At 44.9% G+C, this 17,306-nt stretch overlaps 1 protein-coding gene across 1 annotated transcript in view; it reads right to left on the bottom strand.

Moving 5' to 3' along the window:
- The window catches only part of rmnd5b (required for meiotic nuclear division 5 homolog B), a 52,272-nt gene that overhangs the window by 15,300 nt on the left and 19,666 nt on the right, over positions 1–17,306 (bottom strand). Inside the window, exons 4-6 of the mRNA XM_073067789.1 lie at positions 16,826–16,926; positions 4,651–4,817; positions 480–645 (exon numbers count right to left, since the gene is read on the bottom strand). Of these exons, the coding sequence (XP_072923890.1) occupies positions 480–645; positions 4,651–4,817; positions 16,826–16,926 (434 nt within the window). The remainder of the gene's footprint in view (positions 1–479; positions 646–4,650; positions 4,818–16,825; positions 16,927–17,306) is intronic.

Raw genomic sequence — 17,306 nt, 5'->3', positions numbered from 1 at the left:
CTGCAGATGCTTATTTGGAACAATTCTTAAAGAACAAAAACAATCAAGAAAATAGCGGGGATTCCCTTCGTTCTTCTGGGATACTATGCCACTTAATTTGGACAGGAGATTGTTTCTGAACAGTTTCGAACTAGCGTCAGGCTTGGGAGGCCGTTAGACATGACACCATGCCTAAAGGGAAGTTTATAAAATAGCATTAGTTGTGTGTGTGTGTGTTTGTGTTCAAAAAGCAGTGATTTTTGTCACTAATAGTTGGCAAGAAATAAGCAGTAAGACAATTCAGAACTGTTTTGCTTACTGCGGTTTAAAGGCATTTGGGCTTGGAGATGTCAGAAACAACCGGGAGGGAAAATGAAATAATTTCATAATTTCAAGTTAGAAACGCCTTAATCTGCTTGTTGTTATTAAAATGACTTAAAATTCAGTCACAATTAGAGTATTAAAAGGGAAAAGATTCCAGCTAATGACGTTGTTCTTACCTGACACTCAGAGGGGACTCAACAGAAAGGCCGAGGAGGGCACAGGCATCTCTGGTGAAGATGTCACAGATGTCTGCCCACTGGTTTGAATCCAGCAGGTGGAGATATGGGGAGTTTGCAATACCATTGCGCAGGTAAACCAGGCTTCCCATCAACACTTGGATGTCTGGAATGACAACCCTTGCATTACTATCGAGCAATTCATAGAAGAGCAAAATGCCCCTGGTCAAGGGTAACACATTGGAAAACTAGCAGAACAAATGTCAAAAATTACTGATGACAGTGCAGAAATTTTAAAGGAAATTTATGGGGCAAGTTTTTAAATAAAAGTGATAGTTGCTTAGAATGGAAGCAAAAGCAATTGCAGTGGGTAACAGGCATTTTCAGTGGTGCTAGAAAGTTTGAGAACCCTGTAGAATTTTCTATTTCTAATAAACATGACCTAAAATGTGATCAGATCTCCACTGAAGTCCTAAAACAGGATAAAGAGAACCCGATTAAATAAATAACACAAAACATTATACTTGTTCATTTATTTATTGAGAAGAATGATCCAATATTACATGTATTTGTTGGAAAAAGTATGTGAACCTCTGGGGTAATGCCTTCTACAAAAGCTATTTGGAGTCAGGTGTTCCAATCAATGAGATGAGGTTGGAGGTGTGGGTTGTAGAGGTACCCTGTCCCATAAAAAAGACACACAAAGTCAGATCCTGCTTTGAAAGATCTGTTTATGTGCACCATGCCTCAATCAAAACAACTTTCAGGAGGACCTTAGAAGAATTGTAGAGACACATGAAGCTGGGAAAGGCTACAAGGGCATTTCTAAAGTTTGCGAAAGACCACCTGGATGTTCTACAATGCTTCTGGGACAATGTTCTGAGGACAGGTGAGACAGAAGTTGAACTTTTAACTCATTGCTATGTTTGAAGGGGAAAAGGCACTGCACACCAACACCAAAATGTCATCCCAACTGTGAAGCATGGTGGAAGGAGCATCATGGTTTGGGACTGCTTTGCTATTTCATGAATGGAACAGCTTGCAATCATTCAGGGAACAATGAATTCAAAATTGTATCAAGACAGTTTACAGGAGAATGTCAGGGCAGCGTTGTGTCAGCTGAAGCTTAATAGAAGATGGATAATGCAACAAGATAATGATCCAAAAGAGAAAAGTAAATTGACAAGAAAATGTTTTAAAAAGAAGAAAATTTGTGTTTTGGAATGGCCGAGTCAAAGTCCTGACCTTAATCCTACAGAAATGCTGTGGAAGGACCCAAAGCAAGCAGTTCATGCAAGGAAACCCACCGACAGCCCAGAGTTGAAGCAATTTTGTAAGATGGAATGGCCTAAAATTCCTCCAAGCCGATGTGCAGGACCGACCAACGGTTACCGGAAATGTTTGGTTGAAATTATTGCAGTACAAGGGGGTCACACTAGTTACTGAAAACAAAGGTTCACATACTTTTTCCAACATGTAATATTGTATCATTATTCCTCAATAAATAAACGAACAAATATATTGTTTTTTGTGTTACTTATTTAACTGTGTTCTCTTTATCTAGTTTTAGGACTTACGTGAATATCTGATCACATTTTAGGTCATATTTATGCAGAAATAGGGAAAAAGCTACAGGGTTCACAAACTTTCTAGCACCACTGTGGGTCCGTGCATGAATAGGTACACAAGATTCAGGAGGGCATAGGCAGATGTGCTGTTTTAATTGGCATCATTGTCAGCACAGAAGGACCTGTTCTTGTGCTGATTCCTAACCGGAAACAGATCAGCTACTGTTACAAAACAAAGAGCTGGAATATGGATGCCACCACAGCACGGAAGTAAATCCAAGTTTGATCCTGAATTCCAGTGTCATCTCTGTAGAGGTTAAACATTGTCCCTGTGACAGCATGGACTTCCTCAAGGTGCTTGGCCTTCTACCTACTGCAGTCTCTGGTCACTGTACTGTAAGCAGTGGCTGGTGAGTAATGCAAGCAAGGGTACATTGTGTGGTTAAATGAAACAAAAGGGAGAAATGCAAATGGTGGGATTGCTCTTCCACCATCAACTCGAGGGCTAAATGGCCCCCACGTCACAGTAAATCAATCGACAACATATATAATACAATCTAAATAATCCTTATGTACAGGTAACATCTGTGCATATAACAACATGCATTTAACATAGAATGCAGAAACACCCAGAGGAAACCAGATTTTCCAGGGTTGCTTTGTTATGATACTACAAACAAAACACAACCCTTAATATAGACCAGAACCACAACAGGGAAGGACAGCTGTAATGAGGTAGGGTGTCAACACAAATGTTGGGAAACCAGTACAAGTCTGGTTGAAATCTGCTTACAGGGTATCCATAAGCAAAGCTCAGGGAATCTTAACTAGTTGTGACAGGGGTAAATGTAGAATTATTATTAAAGTTTGCGTTATTCTGTAGATATACTAATGGTTTTGGAGACTGCTAGTAGAGATGGTTATGTGTTTTTTTTAAACAAGTGGACTTACTCCATCAGGTACTCTCAAGTTTAATGGAATAATCGAAGGCTTTGTTGCCAAGTTTGCGGACGATATGAAGATAGGTGGAGGGGCAGGCAGTGTTGAGGAACCAGGGAGGTGGCAGAAGGACTGAGACTAGGAGAATGGGCAAAGCAGCAGTAGATGGAATACAGTGTGGGGAAGTGTGCAGTCATGCTCTTTGGTAGGAGGAATAAAAGTGTAGACTATTTTCAAAGTGGGTAGAAAATTCAAAAATCCAAGTTGCGAAGGGACTTGGGAGCCCTTGTGCAGGAATCCCGAAAGGTTGATTTGCAGGTTGAGTTGATGGTGAGGAAGGAAAATGCAATGCTAGAATTCATTTTCAGAGGACTAGAATATAAAAGTATGTATGTAATGCTGAGGCTTTATAAGGCACTGGTGAGGCCTCACGTGGAGTACTGTGAGCAGTTTCAAGCCCCTTATCTAAGAAAGGATGTGCTGACCTCAGGGAGAGCTCAAGGGAGCTTAAGAAGAATTATTCCAGGAATGAAAGGGGCATTTGATGCCCTGAGCCTGTACTTGCTGGGATTTAGATGAATGAAGGGGGAAATCCCATTGAAATCTAACGTATGTTGAAACACCTAGATAGGGTGGATGTGGAGAGCATGTTTCCTATAATGGCTGGGTCTAGGACCAGAGGACACAGCCTCAGAATAGAGGGACATCTATTTAGAACAGAGATGAGGAGGAATTTCTTTAGCCATAGGGTGATGAATATGTGGAATTCATTGCCACGGGCAGCTATGGAGGCCAGGTCATTGGGTGTATTTAAGGTGGAGGTTGTTAGGTTTTTGATTAGTCAGGATGTGAAGGGTTATAGGGAGAAGGCAGAATGGAGTTGAAAGGGAAAATGGATCAGCCATGATGAAATGGCGAGGTAGACTCAATAGGCCAAATGGTCTAATACTGCTCCGATCTCTTATGGTCACTGGTTCTGAATTTACTTCACTGCATGGATAAGTTTTATTATGGGTTGTTACATTATGGTAAGTGACTCTCTTTTACTTCAGTGCCTTAAACATCTTGAAACCTTTAAATATTTGGACGCTGAATGCTCCTGAGTATTTTGGTATTCTTATTAAACGCCCAAGCAGAATGGACAATGCCAGAGGGAGGATACACAGAGAATCATTCATGAGTGATCAAGGAAGGAAGATCCTGTTCTGCTCCATTAGCCAATCTCAGTCGAGAGGGAACTGGACCACAGGACGAGTGACAGGTACTTCAGCTTTGGGTGATGGAGAATCTACCTGCTCCTTAAGGCTACGGTGCAACCTCTCATGGAAGTCACTTATTCAAACAGGAGGGGAGAAAAGGGAAAAAAAACAACTGAATGGCCTCATTGTTGGGTTTTAGCATCTGGAAGGCGCATTGGAGAAGGTGCCCTTTGTACATCCAGGAAATTATTTTAAAAGCATGGTAAAATACTCTCCTAAAACTAACAATATCAATGTTTGGAGAAGAGGAGGAGAAAAGTTAAAAAAAGTAACAGAATTAATAAAGCGCATTAGTTTATTGGTATGATTGACAGGTTTATTCAATCATAGCCACTATAAGCTTGTTACTTAGCTTTTAATTTGAAGCAGCCTTTTAAACAATTGACCAAACCCATCTGGTCTGACCTCTTTGATGTTGCTGTGCAAAGGGCTGAAAGTTCTTGGCATATTCCAGTGCCTCAATTTGGTTGATGATGCCTCCAGTCAGTAGGCTAATGAAATACAGCCTGTGCAGTTTGAACTCCAGTGTGCTGTTCAAAGCCAGCAGTCTCTCCCGGTTTGCCATGGCCCATCTAGGTGACAGAAACAAAGCATTCAAATCAGACTCAAACAAAGAAAACAGCTTATCACACTCACGAGGAAATCTGCAGATGCTGGAAATTCAAGCAACACACACAAAATGCTGGTGGAACACAGCAGGCCAGGCAGCATCTATAGGGAGAAGCACTGTCGACATTTCGGGCCGAGACCCTTCGTCAGGACTAACCGAAAGGAAAGATAGTAAGCGATTTGAAAGTGGGAGGGGGAGGGGAAATGCAAAATGACACTGATGGCACTGTTGACAAGCATTTGAAAGAAACTGGACATAAATGCCTCTGACAAGGCCCCACACAGCAGGCTGGTCTGGTCAAAACACAAAATGCTGGAGGAACTCAGCAGGTCAGGCAGCAACTATAGAAAAAAAAAATACAAGTGACTCTTTGGGCTGAAACATCGACTGTACTTTTCCCCCCGTAGATGCTGCATGGCCTGTTGAGCTCCTCCAGTGTCTTGTGTGCGTTGCTCGGATTTCCAGCATCTGCAGATTTTCTCTACAGCCGATAGGTTAGGTTGCAAGGGAATTAAGGAGAGGTAGCTAACTGGATTTATAATTGCTGGCTTGGTAGTAAATTCAGAGTGACGGTCGGAGGTGGTTTCTTGGACTGAAGGCCTGTGACTGGTGGTGTGCCTCTGCTGGGCCCTTTTCTTATTTATTATTTATATACACAAGCCTCCAATCTGATTGCATATTGATTTTTCCTTCCAGTAAATACATTCCTCCCCCTCCCCCACTTCCTCTACTCCCCACTCTAACTTCTCACCTGCCTATCACCTCCCTGGGTCCCCTCTCCCTCCTCTTTCACCTACGGTCCACTCTCCTCTCTTATCAGATTCCTTCTTCTCCAGCCCTTTACCTTCCCCACCCACCTGGCTTCACCTTTCACCTATCCTCCTCCCCACCTTCTTATTCTAGCACCTTCCCCCTTCCTTTTCAGTCCCAGAGGCACCTCTTGGCCCGAAGCATCGACCGTTTACTCTTTTCCAAGGATGCTGCCTTACCTACCGAGTTCCTCCAGCAATTTGTATGTGTTGCTTGGGATTTAAGGCCACTGTTAAAAGGGTGGCTAGGGGCGAGATGTAGAGAGGATTATCCATTAAAAAGTATCTGAACTCTGCCAACAGCGACAATGCACAACATTCCGGTCGAAGGAAACCGTGGCTCTCGAGGGTTGTGGGGTAGAGGTGTCCACTGAGAAACAGAGCATCTAAAATACAATGCTAATTCTCTAGTTCCTCAACGTTCCCGGGGGTCAGCAGCTAGATAGTCAGCTTCCACATCCCCCTGCCTGCCTGCCTTCTGGTCCTCCCACAGGTGACAGGAGACTCAGGCAGTGGTCAGAGAAGAACACTGGTGTGTGACGCTGGTGGATCTGACCACGATAGGCTCTAACACGAACAGGAAACTAGTCCAGGAACGGACTGAACCAGCCGGTCGGAACCAGGTGGTTGAGGCTGCTGAAGGTATCACACAGCTTGGCTGTTTTAACCACTTCCATCAGGGATCTGGAGGTGCTGTCTACACTATCAGATCATCCAGCCATTGAAGTCAGTGGCCAGAACTACCAGCTGTGACACTGTCAGCAGCGGTGGGGACTGCTCGATAGTGGCCTGGCGCTCGCTCCGCGCGGCTGAATTATACACCTCAATGAGCTGGAGTCGAGGGTTTCATCTGCCACGAGGACGCACACAGCAACCTCCTCTCTGACTTGGCTGATTGGAGAAGTTGCTTCCTTGTAGCAGGGTGCCCAGGCTGGAAGTGCAACAATCATTGCCCACCGACCACACAAAAAACCACGGGGCCCCTCATCGAGGCCTCCTCCAGTAGTTGTGGAGGTCTGATGGTCCGTATTGAGGGTGATCCTCCTCTGGACGTGGCGATGCTGATGGGGGAAAGAGGGACGTCGTTGGACACTGCTCCTCCTCTGGTCGATCTGCACCCTCCACCTCTCTGATCTGACGCATGTCTACTCGTGGATTCCCAGAGCTGGGAGGGAAGGGATGGCTCCTGTGCTGCTCTCAGTCTCCCGGAGATGGGGGCCAGTGGCCTCTGTACAACTCCCTGGTTTTGACTGGCTGATCTGAGTCTCCTGGAAATGGAGGCTTGTGTGCTGCCCCTGGTCTCCAGTGGCTGGGGTTTGGTCGGTGGAATTCCTTCTCCATCCGCAAGTGCCTGTTGGCTCCTTTCCACGTTTTCCTCCGGTGTTTAGTGCCAGTTTCCCACGCTTGCTTCATCCTGATGGGAAGAGGTTGCTGTCACCTGTTTGCTGCCCTGCCCTTTTCTTCCCGTTCCTTTTATTCTCATAAGGAAGGTGCCATCCAAAACCCATTGTCTTTTGGATGGCGCCCTCTGGAAATTCTTCTTCTTCACCCACCACCATTCCTCCTCTTGTCCCTCTGCTCTGCCCTACACCATGGACTCCTCCTCGCTGTGGAGGGGCGGATAGGAGTTTGAGTCTGTCTCTTTTTCGGTGAGGGCCGTGGTCTTTGCGCTGGTGGTAGGCCCAAGGCATTTGTCTGTGCATTCCCAGTGCCAGCTCTCCCTCTTATTGCCGGCGGGTACGTGCCAGCACGTTTTGGTCAGGCTTTCTGGAGGTGACCTGCCTCTCCACAGAGGTCACAATATTTGCTTTCCTGGCAGTCTGGAGGCCTTCCTGTCTGCAGTTCTTGCAGATTACTGCACTGAATTGCCACGTGTCCAGACTTGGCGTATGCTGGTCAGCCCAGGCTCTGCTGTAACTCCACGTAACCATGGTTACCTCTGATGATGAAGGCTGAGGGCCAGTGGATGATGGAGCCATTTGAATCCACGCTCAACTTAAACTTCATCTGGTGCTTACTTGTCAAGTTCCTGAACATATCTTTGATATTCACACAGGTTCCTGTGCCCTCGAAGTTCAAAGTACATTTATTATCACAATATGTATACATTATACAGCCTTGAAGTTTGTCTCCTTACAGGCAGCCACAAAACAAAGAAAGCGCAGAAGAACCCATTAAAAAGGTCGTCAAACATCAAATGTGCAGAGAGGGGAAGAAAAACAAATCGTGCAAACAATAAGAGTAAGCAAGTAGCTTTAGAAGTTTTCTGAAAGACAGGAAGCCAGGCATCACTGCAGGTGGAGCAGGCCACAGCCTCAGTTCAGCGCAGAGCGGAGTAAACGTTGCACAGCAGCGAGCAGAACTGACCCTTTGCCTTGCTTCCGGTCCCGACACCCTGACCTTTCCGATCTGGCCCGGGCAAGTAACAATGGGCACATGTGGGGTTGAACATGTGCGGTGTGATCAGGTTTCTTCTGGGGGGGGGGGGGGGGGGGGGGATGGTGACAAGTAGCTGCGCCTTCAATAGTTGTTGAAAAGCCTGCAGGAACATCTGCTATCCTGCCACACACTTGAAGGTTATGTTGAAAAAAACCTCTGAAGTCTTGAATGCAATAGATTTCCTCTGCCTCGAACTTGCAGTACTCGAGCAGGACCTTGAGAACGGTGGTCCCTGTTGAAGGGGTTTCTCTTACTGAGATCCTTCAGAGCCACCCTGACCACGTGTTGGGTCCCAGTTCCTCCAGTCAAAATTGCTGGTAGATGCAGCCATTGGGTGCCGATCGCTGGTGTCACCCTGGTTTCCCAATCCGCATGGCGATCAGTCAGCACGTTAAGCTCTCATCACGATGAGTTCCCCTTCTCTCCTCAACGTCTGCCTCCTCAGCCGTCCACCATGGGTAAAGCACCCCTATCTACTGAGCACATCTACACGAAATGCTGTTGCGGGAAAGCAGCATCCATCATCACAGATCCCCACCACCCAGGCCATGCCCTCTTCACACTGCTGCCATCAGGAAGAAGGTACAAGAGCCTCAGGACTCGCACCACAGATTCAAGAACAGTTACTACCCAGCAACCATCAGGCTGTTTTATACAAAGGGGATATCTGCACTCACTTGCCCCATCATTGAAATGTTCCCACAATCAACGACCTCACTTTTAACGATTCTTTATCACATGTTCTTGTTATTTATTGATATTTATATTTGCACAGTTCATTGTTTTCTGCAATCTGGTCGATCTTTCACTGATCCTGTTACAGTTACTCTTCTATAGATTTGCTGAGTATGCTCACAAGCAAACAAATCTCAGGGTTGTAGAAGGTGACATATACGTACTTTAAGAATGAACAGGTCAGCAGTGTGCACGGGAAAGGAGAGTCAGTGGCATTTAAAAGAATGCACAATCTGTAGGTGCAAATTAGGACTACAGATGACGGGATCAAACAGGTCGTCAAAGCTGCAAACAATTTAGATGAATACAAGACGTAATGAAATAGATAAAGTATTTGCATAGTTAACCAGAAGAAACTGCAATTCATGTAGTAGGGAGGGAACATGCAGTAATCAGAGTGTGCAGGTGGAAGTGACAAGGCCAGTCTCACTGAACGGCACAACAAGAAACAAGGCACTGGGGAGAGTTAAAAACAGTGTCAGAGCACAACAACAGAGAAACAGGCCCTCTGGTCCACCTAGTGCACGTGCTTGTGGACCAGAGCTCTCTAAACCTCTCTCATCCATGTACCATCCAAATTTCTCTTAAATGTTGAAATTGAATCCACACCCACCGGCAGCTCGCTCCACACCTGCACCACCCTCTGAGTGAAGAAGTTGCCCTCAGGTTCCTTTTAAACATTTCACCTTTCACCCCAAACCCATGACCTCTAGTTTGAGTCTCACCCACACAGAGGGGAATAAGCCTGCCTGCATTTACCATTCTGCACTCCGAAGAAGTCTGGAGACCTCAAAAAGATCTCCCCTCATTCTGCTGTACTCCAGTGAATAAAGTTCCAACTTATCCATCCTTTCCCATCACCCAGATCCTCAAGTCCCAGTGGCATCCCAATAAATTTTCTCAAGTCCGCGAAACCTCCTTGTATGTTTCCTCTGCACACTTTCAAACTTACTGATATCCTTCCTGTAGGTAGGTGCTCAGAACTGCACAAAATACTCCAAATTTGGCCTCACCAACATCTTGTGCAACTTCAACAGAACATTCCAACTCATATACCCAGTGTCCATTCATATGGTCAGATCATATAGTCAATTATATCAAAGGCTATAGGGATTACATAAAAACATAGAAACCTACAGCACAATACAGGCCCTTCAACCCACAAAGCTGTGCCGAACATGTCCTTACCTTAGAAATTACCTAGGGTTACCCACAGCCCTCTATTTTTCTAAGCTCCATGTACCTATCCAGGAGTCTCTTAAAAGACCCTATTGTATCCGCCTCCGCCAATGTCACCGGCAGCCCATTCCACGCACTCACCACTCTGTGTAAAAACTTACCCCTGACATCTCCTCTGTACCTACTTCCAAGCAGCTTAAAACCGTGCCCTCTCATGCTAGCCATTTCAGCCCTGGGAAAAAGCCTCTGACTATCCACACGATCAATGCCTCTCATCATCTTATAGAAACATAGAAAATAGGTGCAGGAATAAGCCATTCAGCCCTTCGAGCCTGCATCGCCATTAAGTATGATCATGGCTGATTATCCAACTCAGAACCCTGTATCTGCTTTCTTTCCATACCCCCTGATCCCTTTAGCCACAAGGGCCATATCTAACTCCCTCTTAAATATAGCCAATGAACTGGTCTCAACTGTTTCCTGTGGCGGAGAATTCCACAGATTCACCACTCTCTGTGTGAAGAAGTTTCTCCTCATCTCGGTCCTAAAAGGCTTCCCATTTAATCTTAAACTGTGACCACTCGTTCTGGACTTCCCCAACATCGGGAACAATCTTCCTGCATCTAGCCTGTCCAATCCCTTTAGAATTTTATACGTTTCAATAAGATCTCCCCTCAATCTTCTAAATTCCAGCGAGTATAAGCCCAGTCGATCCAGTCTTTCTTCATATGAAAGTCCTGCCATCCCAGGAATCAATCAATCAATCTGGTGAATCTTCTCTGTACTCCCTCTATGGCAAGAATGTCTTTCCTCAGATTAGGGGACCAAAACTGCACACAATATTCTAGGTGCGGTCTCACCAAGGCCTTGTACAACTGCAGTAGAACCTCCCTGCTCCTGTACTCGAATCCTCTTGCTATGAATGCCAACACACCATTGGCCTTTTTCACTGCCTGCTGTACCTGCATGCCCACTTTCAATGACTGGTGTACAATGACACCCAGGTCTCTTTGCACCTCTCCTTTTCCTAATTGGCCACCATTCAGATAATAATCTGTTCTCCTGTTCTTGCCTTATTCTTCCTTATACACCTCTATCAGGTCACCTCTCATCCTCCAAGGAGAAAAGGCCAAGTTCAGTCAAGCTATTCTCATGCCCCCCAATCCAGGCAACATCCTTGTAAATCTCCTCTGTACCCTTTCTATGGTTTCCACATCCTTCCTGTAGTGAGGTGACCAGAACTGAGCACAGTACTCCAAGTGGGGTCTGACCAGGGTCCTATATAGCTGCAACATTACCTCTCAGGTCTTAAACTCAATCCCACGGTTGTTGAAGGCCAATGCACTGTATGCTTTCTTAACCACAGAGTCAAACTGCACAACAGCGTTGAATGTCCTATGGACTTGGATCCCAAGATCCCTCTGATCCTCCACACTGCCAAGAGTCTTACCATTAATACTATATTCTGCCATCATATTTGACTTACCAAAATGAACCACCTCACACTTATCTGGGTTGAACTCCATCTGCCACTTCTCAGCCCAGTTTTGCACCCTATCACTGTCCCGCTGTAACCTCTGACAGCCCTCCACACTATCCACAACACCTCCAACCTTTGTGTCATCAACAAATTTACTAACCCATCCTTCCACTTCCTCATCCAGGTCATTTATAAAAATCACGAAGAGTAAGGGTCCCAGAACAGATCCCCGAGGCACACCACTGGTCACCGACCTCCAAGCAGAATATGACCTGTCTACAACCACTCTTTGCCTTCTGTGGGCAAGCCAGTTCTGGATCCACAAAGCAATGTCCCCTTGGATCCCATGCCTCCTTACTTTCTCAATAAGCCTTGCATGGGGTACCTTGTCAAATGCCTTGCTGAAATCCATATACACTACATCTACTGCTCTTCCTTCATCAATGTGTTTAGTCACATCCTCAAAAAATTCAGTCAGACTTGTGAGGCACAACCTGCCTTTGACAAAGCCATGCTGACTATTCCTAACCATATTATGCCTCACCAAATGTTCATAAATCCTGCCTCTCAGGATCTTTTCCATCAACTTACCAACCACTGAAGTAAGACTCTGTGAAAAAAGATATTTTTTTCATCTTTTATTACAAGTCCTTTATCAACCTTCAGTAATAATTAACTTCAGGCCTCTATATAAACATTTAGAATAGATATCCCAATGAACTGTCTGCTTTGTGCAGTTTCCCTTCCAACCAATTGGTGGTGCTGTTGCGTAAGTTTTTGAAATTCCCTTTAAGTTTTTCACTTACTTCAAAGTTCAAAGTAAATTTATTATCAAAGTACATGTAAATCACTACATACAACCCTGAGATTTGTTTTCTTGCAGACATACTCAGTAGATCCAGTAACTGTAATAGAATTAAGGAAAGACCACAGTCAACACGGCTGACAACCAGTCTGCAAAAGACAAACTGTGCAAATACAAATGAAAAAAATAAATATTTGTGAATGATAAGCATTAAACATTGTGAACATGAGATAAAGAATCCTTGAAAGTGAGTCTATATCAAAATAAAACAGACCAATTAAACGCAACGTCAGTCTTACAAAAAGAAACAAGATCAGATCACTTTAACTGCACATGTGTAAAGGCAAACAACTTATCAGGGTGATCGAATACATTCCCACAAGGAAGTGCCACGAGGAGCTCTCCCTCAGGGTCAGAAACACTTTGCTTCCACTCTGATCTGAGGTGACTGATGAGGCTAATATGGGATTTGCAGACTGTTGGGTGGGTCGCTGCAAGTTCATGGAAACTCTTCAATGGGTGTGCCTTTCCTATTATGAGCTGTCACTGGCCAGGAATTCCCACAAGTTGCTGAGGATGTTATGTGTTTTCCAATGAACATACTGGAATCTGTAACCTCACCTGAATACTCTTGGTAATTTCTTCCCTTCAGAGAGCTCAGAACAGAGAGTCCATTTCAGGAGCTTGGCATTGGCTATCCAAATGATGCGGCCTTCTCAACAGACCTGGCTGAGTCTAATTAGGATTTCAACACTGGGGACGTTGTCATGACCCCGGGCACTGACATTAGCTTGCTCAACGTGCTGCTGGATTTTGCAAGCAACATTGCTGGTGCTCCTCCAGGGCCCTGAAGCGTTGCTGCAAGTTTTCCAAATCTCAGGTACAAGTGAGGGGGCAAGGAATCACTGCTGCTAGCAGTGTCGAGCCCGCGGTACACCTTCCTTCAACTCGTCAGAAGATGTGCCGACAGACTGGAGATAGCAAGGTCCACCTTGCTGACAGTGGGAGCAACTTTACTTTTCCAATGACATTCTCAATGAAGACTTTAGCCAGAGTGGTGAAACTGTGGAATTCTTTACCACAAGCAGCACTTGGAGGCCAAGTCTCTATGTATAGTTAAGGCAGAGATTGATAGATTCTTGAATGGACAGGGCATGAAGGGATACGGGGAGAAGGCTGAGAGGAAATCTGGATCAGCCGTGATGAAATGGTGGAGCAGACTTGATGGGCCAAATGGCCTAATTTTGCTCCTAAATGTTAGTATAAGACTTGAAGTTCAGCCTCCCAGTATATACAATCACAAGCCTTGCCTGTGTCCTGCCGCTCAATAACAGAGGTCACAAATGTTGAAGCTTCCATCTGTTCTGTAGAATGGTTCCTCTTTAGTACAAAATGTACTAAATTGGAAGCAAGGTGGATTGAGAAGAGGGTTTCAGTGATGGGACAGTCTCGCTGCACTGGGAGTAGGATAGCATACCAATTGATTAGCATCACAGCAGTTATGTGGTATGTAGTAGATGAAGGAAATACATAACTGTGAGCAGCCAAGTTGAAGGATTCTCCTCTATCCTTGGAACATTCAGCCCATCTGGCTTCCAAGGATCCATCCACCTTCTCCTTACATCCCAGTAACTCATTCTTTCTCACGTGCCCATTGGCTCCCATTTGACTTTTTAAAAAAATCATTAACCTATAGGGCAACTTACAGTAACCAATTGACCTAAAGATATGTCTTTTAGATGTGGGTGGAAGCCTACAGCACACACAGGAAACCGAAACGGTCACAGAGGAAACATGCAAACCCTGCAGCTACAACACCCAGGGTCAGAATCGAAGCCAAGCTGAGAAGCAGCAACACTAGCTACTGTACCACCGTGCTGAAAGTCCAAGGCCCTGACCAAGGCCACAACGCGTTTCATAATCTCTGAAAATGCAGATTGAGTGGTAATGGAAAAGTGATCCCTGGAGCTTAAGGCCAGAGACAGAAACTGCAATTGTCCCTGTTCATTCAACATCACCATCTCATCATCAATTGCCAGCCAGCAACAGAACAAGCAGACGTGGTCGATTGCAGTTCAAGGAAGTGCTGGCCAGCAATGGCATTCTACATGTTATCATGTTAATTTTCAACTGACCACCAAAATATTGTAGGAGTAAGATCCTGTCATGGTAATACAGTTAAACACTGCCAGTACTGGCACTCCAGTCATATTATCAACAATATTAAACAAAACATTTACATTTCTCCAACTATCACCAACACATTCAAACCACGACTTTCTGCAATATTCTCACTGCAATGGTCCTGGAAGGGAGCTGTTTACACAGCCCAGCTGGTTATTGGTTCGTGAAGAGGGGAAAGAGAGCTGGGGTTTTAACAAAAGGAGACATGAAGCTTAGCCTCTCAGTACATACAGTCGGCCCTCCTTATCCGCGGATACCAAAATTCGCAGATGCTCAAGTCCCTTATTCAACCTGTCCGAATGCGGTGGACCTTAGGACCCAGCGGAACCCCAGACCTTATTTAACCTGTCTCAGTGTTGTGGACATTAAGACCCGGCGTCAGAGATCTGAAACCGCAGCGTTTCTGTTCGTGAAAATATTCACGAACGCGATTGAAAATAAAGTGTAAATAATAAAGCGATCGGAAAGAGGTGAAACGCCATCGGTCATCGGAAAAACGTTAGGCTACAGTCGGTCAACGATCGGAACAATTTTAAAGGATAAAGTGAGAAAGGCTCTGCCCCGATGAAAGCTACAATTATTACTAAGCAACACAGTGAGTCCTGACGAAGGGTCTCGGCCCGAAACGTCGACAGCGCTTCTCCCTGTAGATGCTGCCTGGCCTGCTGTGTTCCACCAGCATTTTGTGTGTGTTGCAGTGGTTTAATTATTGGGTTTTGGGTTTTTGATCCTCCACATCAACCCGGCGCGGTGGAAAGCGCACTCGGGAGCGATCTGTCCCGAGAACTTCCGCTCCCGAGCCCGACGCTGAAACATACGTTCTTAAGTGTTTTACATGCATAGAAAGATAAAATATATACTATATACAAATGCAAATGTTTGACTAACCAACGCTAAATGATACCGGATGTACCTGTTCTGACTTACTTAGTAAGAGAACTTCCGATTTTTTAAAATCCCGATCCACAATAATGCACACACATCCTCCTGTATACTTTAAATCATCTCTAGATTACTTATAATACCTAATACAATGTAAACGCTATGTAAAATAGTTGTTATACTGCATTGCCTAGGGAATAAAGACAAGAAAAAAATGTTTGCACACGCTCGAACAACAAGTGCTGGAAGAGCACTTGCGGGTTTTCGCGATTCGCGGTTGGTTGAATTTGTGCATGCGGAATTCGCGGATAAGGAGGACCGACTGTACAATCCCGAGCCTCGCCTGCATACTGCAGCTCAATAACCAAGTGACGTAGTTTTGGAGTAGAGGAGTCAAATGCTTACAAAGCAGCATCCTAGTGGCAGACTGAGAGGACAGGGCTTCTCAGAACCTGTGTCAGGCTGCGGTCAATATGGATAAACCTGAAGAAGCAGTGCAGATGCTGGACCAGACACTTAATGGAGGTAGGATACCTAGAACCCAAACATGTTGGTGTCAACATGAAAGTAGTACATTTCCAATAGCAGGGGAGTCTAAAATCAGAGGACACAGTGTCAGAATAGAGGGATATCCCTTCAGAACAGAGGTGAGGGGGAAATTTCTTTAGCCAGAAGGTGGTGAATCCGAGGAACTCGCGACCAGTGGCTGTGGAGGCCAGGTCATTGGGAGAGGTTAATAAATTATTGATTAGTCAGGGTGTGAAGGGATACAGGGAGAAGGCAGGAGATTGAGACTGAGAAGGAAATAGATCAGCCATGATGGAATGGTGGGGCAGACTCGATGGGCCAAATGGCCTAATTCTGCTCCTATTTCTTATGTAGAGAGGGAGCATCACCATTCATTCCTAAAATGAAGAAATGTCAAAGAGGCCGATTAAGAATAAGGAATGAAAATGGTTTATTCACATTTTATATAAACTTTTCCATGCCCCAGAAATGTATAGAAGTCTTTGTTGAATCAACCTTGAGGAACTGATGCAAACAAGTCCTTTCGCTGATGGTCTCCTGGCCCTCCCTTACACCATCCTGACTTGGAAAAACTGTGCATCACCATTCCTTTATCACTGCAGGTTCCCAATTCCTGGAACTTTCTCCAGAAAGACAGCAGGGGCTCATAGTTGAGGGCCCACCATCATCCTCTGATCAACAGATGGGAAAAGGAATTCCTTGCTGGCATTGCTAGAAATACCCACAGTCCAGAGATAAGGAAAAGAACATTTTCACTGACACACTTTTTAAACTGATCAGTTAACCACTGTTCATCTTGAAAGAGAAGGTCCCAATACCTGTACTTCACACCACGGTTCCAGTAAATGAAACCGTCCCGGTTGCTGACAGCCAGAAATTCCCAGCAAGAGCTCCCAGACATGGGAAGGGAAATTTATACCAAGACTTACTCCAGTGCTGGCCTCAAATCTCGCACCCGTAGTGCCTCCAGGATCCTGTTCAACTCCAGAAAGGGTTCCTTCTGACAGAGCTCAATACATATTCCGGATTCCTGGGAAAAGATGGAAAATGGGATTAGCCACAAGTTTAGTACACAGTGATCAACACACACAAGGAAATACAGCATTTAAATTTCTGCGTTTTAGAGGAAATATGCAAAATAATACAATTATTTGGTACCAAGCTGTAGTACAATATAAAGATGGATCGGAAAAGGGCAAGCGGTTACAATTGTTGTGTGCTGAATTCGTCTCGACTTCAATGTGGTTTCAGTTCCGGGCACCTCACAGTATGTCAGTGGTATAAAAGGTTCCACATGAGACCTCATATTTATTGGTCATCCTTTACACAGGCTATTGGCCCACTGATTGACTGGCAATTTAGAGCAGTAACAGTGGTGGTCACCATTAAAGTTTTGACAATGAACAAGGG

This window comes from Hemitrygon akajei, chromosome 15 (assembly GCF_048418815.1).
Source record: "Hemitrygon akajei chromosome 15, sHemAka1.3, whole genome shotgun sequence".
In the NCBI taxonomy this organism is placed as follows: Eukaryota; Metazoa; Chordata; class Chondrichthyes; order Myliobatiformes; family Dasyatidae; genus Hemitrygon; species Hemitrygon akajei.
The sequence above is the reverse complement of the archived record's forward strand: the minus strand, read 5'-3'. Positions and strand labels throughout refer to the sequence as shown.